The sequence below is a fragment of the Nicotiana attenuata genome, unplaced genomic scaffold, assembly GCF_001879085.1.
Source record: "Nicotiana attenuata strain UT unplaced genomic scaffold, NIATTr2, whole genome shotgun sequence".
Lineage (NCBI taxonomy): Eukaryota > Viridiplantae > Streptophyta > Magnoliopsida > Solanales > Solanaceae > Nicotiana > Nicotiana attenuata.
Genome location: NW_017670249.1, coordinates 1764035 through 1772779, shown reverse-complemented (window position 1 = coordinate 1772779; position 8745 = coordinate 1764035). Strand labels below are relative to the sequence as shown.

Sequence of the window (8745 nt, the reverse complement as noted above, 5' to 3'; positions counted from 1 at the left end):
ACAGGGTCCTTTTATATGTGCCAAAAGTTTTTTGTGTTTATCTTAACCTCCATATTTAGTCAAACATTGCAGTGTAAAATGAAACGGAGGGAGTAGTGTTTTAGCAGCGGATTTTAGTGATGATTGAGAATGTTGTAATATTTTGGTTTCTAAAAGTTTCACTTGTTGGTGCTGCAGATGGGCAATTCCCATATGTGTGATAGCTGTGATATTTGTGGTTTATTGGCGATGTTATGGGAGAAGGAACATTAGCTCCATGTTGTTGTTACCTGTATACAGCAATCATAAAGATAGTCGAAGATCAAAGTAGTTGAACAGTTGCTTCTTAGGTATATATAAATCTTATAACAAGCTTTCCATTTTCAATTCTCTTTAATCCAAAATGGTGCGGAGGATATATTGTAACATTTGGAAATGTTGTATTGCTATCATTCATTCTCTTTAACACTTAGGGTCGTTTGGTTTGAAAACAATTTATGTTATGGATCCGTTATCCTGAGATTATTTCCTTATTGATTGTTTGGTATATTGTATTAATCTTGTGATTGTCAATTTCGTTGTTTTATCCTGGGACTACTATTCCATCCTCTGGCAAGTATAAGTTATCCCGGTACTACTTTTATTCCTGTGGTAATTTATCACGGAATTAGTAACCAAACAAGGGATAAAGCAGTACTAACTTTTTATCCCAGGATTATTTTTGCTTATCCATCGTACCAAACAACCCCTTACATTACACAGCAGTTTACTTCCCTCCAACCTGTAACCATCGTTTACTACTGTCATTATACAATGAGAATGTTGGAGTTATAAAACTTACTATATATATAAATATAACATTCGTTTTGAATCATATTACAAAGAAAAGTAAGACATAAATTGAAACTGAGGAAGTATCCTTTTACCGGAAGGATTAAGAGGGTAGAAATAAATTCCATTTTCAATAGAGTTCTACTTTTTTAGTTGTCTTCTTTTGCTTGAGTAATTTTGTGGTAATTGCTCTAATCATACAGTTTTAAAATGTTTATGGGAAAATTACGTTTACTCTAAAATTGAGTATAAACCCTTAAAGAAAATTGCGGTTACTACAACACTTGTTTTGGCCAAACAAACTACAATACTAAGCGAGCTTTTAAATGATTTACTGCTTTTCTCGGATTCAGTTTAGCTATTAACATTCAACATAACATTTGATATTGCTCTATTTTTTAAATCTCTGACCCCATATTGTATATGTATATGTATATGTATATACTCTTTGAAAATACATAGCGAATTTCTTCAAAAAACAAATACAAAAAACTCTTTGTACAAGAAAAACTGAAGCTATACTTTCTCTATACAAGACTGAAAACATGGAGATACAAATCCCCAGCCTTCTCTCTTTCTTGTTCACGTTGATTTGATTGCAGATCCGAGTATATTTTCCAGTTTCTTGAAGAATCCAGTAAGCTTAGGCTTAGGATTCTACACGTAGTGGCGGATCCAACAATGAGTTCACGGACTTAGTCATTCTGAAATGACAGACCTAATCAAGTACTTTGAGGCCGAACCTTATACTATGTGTCGTGAAAACACAAATAAACATTTTAGAACTCTTGGAACGCAAGACCAACACATCGTCTAAATTCTGGATCCGTCACTGTCTACAAAGATGCTAAACCTTTAGCATCAGATCCTTTCATAATTCTAAGTCTTTTGCAAGAGTTGATGAACATATCCCAAGGTACATCACCAGCAAGCATCCAATCACCATCTTTGTCTTCATAAGTTGGTACATAATCAGATCCATTGTAACCTTCTCTTTCTGAGTATACTCCTGAAATTCATAGATAAAAAAAAATACATAAGACTTTGTTCATCAGTTAAATTTATATATAGTAGGACTAAATGAGAGGCAGATCTATGGAAGGTTAATTCGGTAGATTCAATTGATACATTATTTTCAGCTAGATCTATGTGGGCAAAAGAAATTAACATATACTCCTCTTATCCCAATTTATATGCAGGTAGAATATCGAGAATCAAACAGTTTTTTTTACTGTAATTTTTCATATGCTTTTTAAATATCTTAAAATATTAGTAATTGTTTTAACTTATATATTTTAATATAGTTTTCAAATATATAAATTTTATTTAGAAAACTTAAAAAATTTATGCCCGAATTTACCGTCAAAATTAAGAAATCTAACTTTTAAAATCCGAGCTATATCACATAAATTGAGACAAAGCGATAATATATAGGACTCTAAATTTTGAAATATTAACTTACCAATGGAGCACTTGAACATGTTCTCTAAAGCCTTGAGTAATTGTGGGTAGCTTTTGTAAAGATTAAGGTCAATTTTTCTAAGGTAAGCTACTCCATCCATGCTAACTTTCACGTAGCTGGCTTGTAAAACATTCTTTCTGTATGATCGAACTGGTGGCCAACCAACAATTTGTGCTCTAAAAATTATCAAAAGAAAAAATTGTTAGCATTTAAGTAATTATTTTTCAGAATTAGAAAGCTACGTATCATATTTCTTTTTGGAAAAAAAACATTGTCACATAAAATACTTACTTTGGTGCGGGTTCATCAATTTTTCCATTATCCATCTGTGATGAAAGTCTTTTGTTGCTAAATTTAGCACCAAAATAAGTAGAAGATGATGGCTTCTCCACTTCATCATCTGACCCAGGTAAACCTAATCTTAGCTCAGTCGCCTTTAAATTGAGATCATCTTTCTCGTACGTTGCAGCTGCCATTTCTAATATTCTTGGATTCACTGATGATAACTTCTTTAATTTGTTTGTAAATTTCCGATTAAAACAGATGAAGAATTTGGTTGCAGTTGTTGTGAATGATGAATGAGAAGGGAACGTAGGACTCAATGTTTTATAGGATGATAAAGGAGAGACAATCCGTAGACGACTTATTCTCTTTGTGCATGAATTTCTTAACACGCCAATTATTACTTCTTCACGCCCTTTCTACCCACGCGCTCCTTACAAATCAATTAAATAGAGAAAAATGATATTCTATAATCGCTCTTAAGATAATAGTCGAAAAAATAAATATTTTTTTATATATATTTTTATATTTTATATATTATATACAAAAATTATATAAATTTTATACGATTTTTCGGCTACCAAATATAAATAATTTATGACAGGGACTAACAAATATAATAATACCCTATTAAATTGCTCTCTCAATTTTTTTTAGTCTTTCACCTGATATTAGGTAGTCACTTTAGAGTCCCGAATAATTTGAATTCGTATATTATAAGAACCATTAAAAGGGGAAAGCGTTTTATATTAAAATTCTTTTTAATTATTTGAAGTTATTAGAATGAATTGGACCACAATCCTTGATGATTCTCTCATTTTTATTTTATGTGACTATCTTTTAATTAGCAATTTTTCTGGTCCATTTATTTAATACTCTTTACTTATCGATTTAATTTAAAATATGCACTTTATAAATTTAAAAAACTTAACCTTAAATTTAACATTTTATTTAATGACATACTTTTATAGCCATAAAAATAACATGAAATGTTCAGAATTATAAATTTTAAAATTCTCTTTTCTTTCTAAATTTCCTTACCCAATCAAAAGCCACCATACAAATTAAAGCGGGTTAAAACTGATCTCTTTTATAAATTTTGGACTATATAATTTAAACAATTATGCAACAAAAACACCTACTCCCTTCATTTTAATTTATTTTCTTTTACTTAGTGTCAAAAAGAATGGCATCTTTTTATATTTGGAAATAATTTGTCTTTATACAGAAGCGGAGCATTGGCGTAACTGGTAAAATTGCTGTCATGTGACCAGGAGGTCACGTGTTTGAGCCGTGGAAACAACCTCATGCAGAAATGCAGGGTAAGACTGCGTACGATTGACTCTTGTAGTCCGTCCCTTCCTCAGACCCCGCGCATAGCGGGAGCTTAGTGCACCGGGCTGCCCTTTTTTAAATTTGTCTTTATATATACAATGATTTATAATCACACAAAATATATATGCCTCATTTTATACTATAAGTTTAAATTTTTTTTTTTTTCTTAAGTTTTTGTGCTACGTCAGACAGGTTCACATGAACTGAAATGAAGGGAGTATATAACCTATTTAGAATAACAAGTTTAATTTTTTAAAAAAGATTTTGTACCAGATCAAATCCCTTCACATTAAATAAAACGGGTAGGAGTGAAAAGTGAGGTGGCACGTGTGTTCTACGCGCATTTGGCGTGGAATGGTCCCAGAACACAGGTTTTAAGTGAAATTGTCGGTCATATTAGAGACAGGAATGAGTTGACTGAAGTGAGATGAGGGAACATGGAACAGACACCGACAACTTGAGGTATTTAAGGTGGTGGTCCAGAAAATGGACGGTCCAGATTTGTTGTACTGAGATTGACCGAGTGAATTCAGGAGCGTTGGATCATGCGGAAATCGTTAAAGGGTGGTGGGTCAAAACATCCCGCATGTGAGGTGGGTCCCAAGCGTTTTAGTTTGATGAGGTTTTAGGTATGGGCACATAAGCTATAATAACGTACCCAAAAAAAAATAAGCTACAATTGTTTTTTATTTTTTATTTTTTATTTCTAGTTTGATATTCGTATTAGAGCTCTGATTATTTAGTAATAACTCAGTCAAAAAAAATTCTTTTTCCAAAGTTAAGATATTTTGTTAAGATATTTTGCTAAGTTTTTAGACAGAAAAAATACTTTAAGTAAAAGTAGAAGTAATTTTTTAGAAGTAAAAATAGTAGCTTCTCCCAAAAGCACTTTTTTGCAAAGTATTTTTGAGAAAAATACATATAAAAATACTTTTTCCTAAAATTTTGGTTAAATACTAATTGATGTTCAAAAATATTTTTTAAATTGAATAGCCAATCACAAATTACTTACCACCAAAAGTAATTTTTTAAAAAGCACTTTTGAAAAAGTACTTTTCAAAATAAACTGACCTCACAAACACGGCCAAACATGCTATAAATTTCACTAAAAGGGAAATGCTCCTTATGCCCTACCAATTTGTTTTTCCTTTTGCTAAAATTAGAACCAAAAAACTATTAATCAAAGGTGAGGGATCATATTCATACCACCATAACTTAATGGTAAAGGTAAGTTACATGACTTATGATTAGTAGACCCACCTTCAAATTTGTTTAGAATTTATATTGTTACCAGTATAGTTTATTATATTAATCTTAACGGTTATAAACTCCGAAGTGATAATAATTGTGTAATTATTTCACATGAAGCAATTACATCGATGAACTATACTTTAGTATTTAACGACAATTGTTAATACCCAACCATAGTTAATTACCATACAAACAAATGACACATGTATTAAATCCCAAGTTCAAAGAATTCCGATGAACATGAGAAAGAGTGTGCTGCTGTTGGGAACTTGGGTGTTCTTTTTTGTTGCCCACAGTTTGCTAGTAATTCGCCAAAACCATGGGATTAATTTATTGTATTCTCTTTACCTAGAAAATACGAGTAACAATTATATTTGATTTGTGGTTTTAAAGATATGTGATTTAGTTTAATACCAATTAAGAATCAAGAATATAAAGTGTAAATGAAAGAAATGAGTGAATCAAACCAGCGTTACTAAGCAGTATCGACCTCGAGCCCAGTGACCTCGAGATGGATCAAGAACAATTAAACAAAAATAATAAAGCTAAAGGACAATTCTAATGAACAATGAGCGAGAAAAGTAAGAGAGTATATTCTTTGCCAATGATTAGATGATGTTTACAAATGATTGGGGACCCCTTTATATAATAGGGGAACCCTAAATAAGGTACATTTTCATTTGCAGTAAAGAATCTTATTGGGACAGTTGTCTAACCGCCTAGTACGGATTCGTACAAATCTGCTCCGGGATTTACTCCATGATCTTAGGGACGTGGTAGGAATCTTGCTCATTCTGTCACAAATCCATAACGGCATTATTTCGGGGTTGAGCATACTCGGCTTTGATACTCATCGTACTTCGATCCTCGGGCATTGCACTCTGTCTTTGAGCTCGAGTCCGGTCCTTCGAGCTCGAACTCGACCTTGCCTGAACTCGGGCTAAGACGACCCCTCGAGGCCGGAAAATCGGTCATACCTGATTTCGACCGTATATAGATAGTCTCCGCGTTTCTTAGAGTAAGACGATAAGAAACGGTTTGATTTTCGATGTTCCGATGCCTTCATCATGATGTCAATCTCGTGATGTCAGCAGCTCAAGTGATTGAAAAGTCGTTTCCGCATAGTTCCCAAGGTCATTAATTGGAGGCGGCTGATGGCCGGCTGTTTGGCTTCCCCAACGCACTTGAGCGGCCTCTATAAATAGGCCAACTTCACGATTTTTGCAAACTTTACTTCTCAAATCCTCCCCAGACCCCTCTAATGGGATTATACTGGGATGTTGTTGTTGTTGTCCTTCAACTTCTTTGAGTTCACCCTTCTCTCAATTTGCTCTTAATACAGCATCTACTGCTTCTCTTCTCTTGAACTTACAAACCGCAATGGCTAAAACATCTAAAATTGTCCCTCAACAAGAAAAAGCTTCTTCATCATCGTGGCCGGCCAGAGGTAGAGCGGTGGTGCCACCTCGTATCGAGGAGTGTATTCCCCCACCGTACGAACTAACATCCGATTTCAAAATTGATAAACCTGCATCGACATCGCCGATGTGAGCCCATGTCCCAATACATCTGCTTGATAACCGAAGAGGAGCTCGAGCAGGTGAAAGAGGACTGCAACTGGAAGAACAAAAATGTAATGATCCCTTCCCCTGAAGAGGACATCACTACTCATAAGGTAGGGTACTTAAGCGTGTATACCTACCCATTCACGTTGGGTCCTGTAGATCTAGCTCTGGGTCCCATAGACCCAGTGATTCTTGATTTTTTCCAACAATACCAGGTGACACTTGGCCAGATCTACCCTTCGTTCTGGCGCATCGTCAACCTAATTAGGTAATTCTCGAGCTTGGTCGAGGGGATGCCTTTCACCCTCGACCACCTGATCAGGCTATACATCCCTCGCCTTTATTGAGGAAAGCTGAAATGCCAATCCACGAAATCTCTCTTCTCCAGCATCGATGAGGACAAGGGCCGAGGATGGATGAGCCGGTTTGTCCGAATCACGACCTCCGACCTAATTCCTGCTGAGAAGATGCCATTCCCCCAGGAATGGAACATGAAATGTAAGTACAGGTTAATCAGTAGTGACTTTATATTCTGATTTCCTTACTCTCTCTCGACCTCATCCTTTTCTCGATCTAATTCCTTTCTGATGGTGTAGTTGTTGCTTGGTTTCTTGGTGCAGTCCCAAACCTCAAAGGTTGGGTTCGGCAACCGGCCTCTATTTCTTCATACGCGAAACGCAGCTAGCGTGACCTGGACAAGGGTCGATGGGAAGCTAAAAACCATGGTGAGTTCTCTTGTTTGCATACTTATGTTTCTTATTGAAATACTCACTTCATCTTTATGCAGGCCTCAGAGACACCGTTGCTATGCGGCCGCCCCCGCCCGATGAAGAAGAAATTCCAAAGCCCTCCAAGGAAAAGAAAAGAAAGAGGGGGTCGCCTGTAAGTTCCCCGAAGCCAAAGAAAAGCAAGGCTCGGAAGCCTAAGACCGATAATGTGGTCCTGTCTCCAAAAACTGCCCAACGTTTTCGGAATGAGGATAAAGAGGGGGAAGATGAAGACTGCCTGTTGGTAGTTCGGAAAAGAGGAAGCGATGATGCTTCGAAGACCGCTGAATCGATGGTGGCTGATGCGGTTCATTCTCGAACTGAAGAAATCTCGGAGGGAAGTTCGAGCAAAGTCCCCAAGCCATCGGGCAGCAAAAGAGCACCTCATCTTGGAGGTCATTTGGAGGGTGAGACCGAGGGGCCCAGTTCCGAGGCCCTCCAAAGAGAAGAGAATGTCCCTAGTGGATCACTTGGGGTAATCAACGTAGATGAATCGCTGACTGGTCCTGAGTTCTCCGAGGGGCAATTCCGAGATACCCGGAACATGAGAACTCCCGATGTGGGGACGATCCACGAAGGGCATGACATCTTTCGAGAGTGCCTTGTAGGGGTCGAAGATGGTCCCTACCCAAATGCTTTATTTATTTTTAATGAGGCCCAGCAGCTTTTCAAACAAGTAATTTTCTGCCCTTAATATTACGCATGCGCTTTATCCTTGTTGTTCTAAGTCTAACTTTTCCTTTTTGTGAAGGCTATGACGCTCCATCAAGAAGCGTTTTCCAAGTCTCGAACCGATCTTGCTCGATGTGAGGCCGAGCTCAACAAGCTCGCAGAAGAGAGGGATGGCCTTAAGCGTCTTTATGTTCAGAAAGAGGAGGATATCAGGGATCTCCGAGTTGAGCTGGCGAAGGCTCATCGAGAACAGTCCGAGCTTATTGAAAAGGTAATATACCCTTTGAGGATTTGATATTCATTTACCCGATTAGGTAACTAACACTTCAACTTTGCAGGCCCGGCAGAAGGGCAAGCTGGTGGAGCAGCTTCAAGAGGAGCTCAAGATGAAGGATGCCGAGACCCTAGGATGGAAACAATGTATGGACCGTCTCGCCTCCAAGAAAGATACTCTTCGGGAGCAGCTGACCTCAATTGAACGCCAGCTTCAAAGTGTAAAGGAGGAAAGCCTGGCCCAAACCGCAAAATCGAGGAGCTCAAAGCTAAATCTGCTGCTGAGCTTGCAAAGGCCAAATCTGATGGAGAGGCATTTGTGTCTTCG

The 8745-nt window shown here is 36.9% G+C and overlaps 1 protein-coding gene across 1 annotated transcript; it reads right to left on the bottom strand.

Moving 5' to 3' along the window:
- Positions 1–1177: 1177 nt before the first annotated feature.
- Positions 1178–2878, bottom strand: LOC109236663 (auxin-induced protein 22D-like). Its single transcript, XM_019402859.1, has 3 exons — positions 2564–2878; positions 2273–2448; positions 1178–1819 (listed from the first exon to the last, which is right to left on the bottom strand). The coding sequence occupies exons 1-3, from the start codon at positions 2746–2748 to the stop codon at positions 1647–1649; spliced, it is 534 nt and encodes a 177-aa protein (XP_019258404.1). The 5' UTR covers positions 2749–2878; the 3' UTR covers positions 1178–1646.
- Positions 2879–8745: the final 5867 nt, after the last annotated feature.

Excerpts from the sequence above, each read along its gene's own strand:
- LOC109236663 (XM_019402859.1), bottom strand. The coding sequence starts at position 2,748 with ATGGCAGCTGCAACGTACGAGAAAGATGATCTCAATTTAAAGGCGACT. Across the intron at positions 2,449-2,563 it reads ATTGATGAACCCGCACCAAA|AGCACAAATTGTTGGTTGGC; the intron begins GTAAGTATTTTA and ends GATAATTTTTAG. Across the intron at positions 1,820-2,272 it reads CATGTTCAAGTGCTCCATTG|GAGTATACTCAGAAAGAGAA; the intron begins GTAAGTTAATAT and ends TATGAATTTCAG.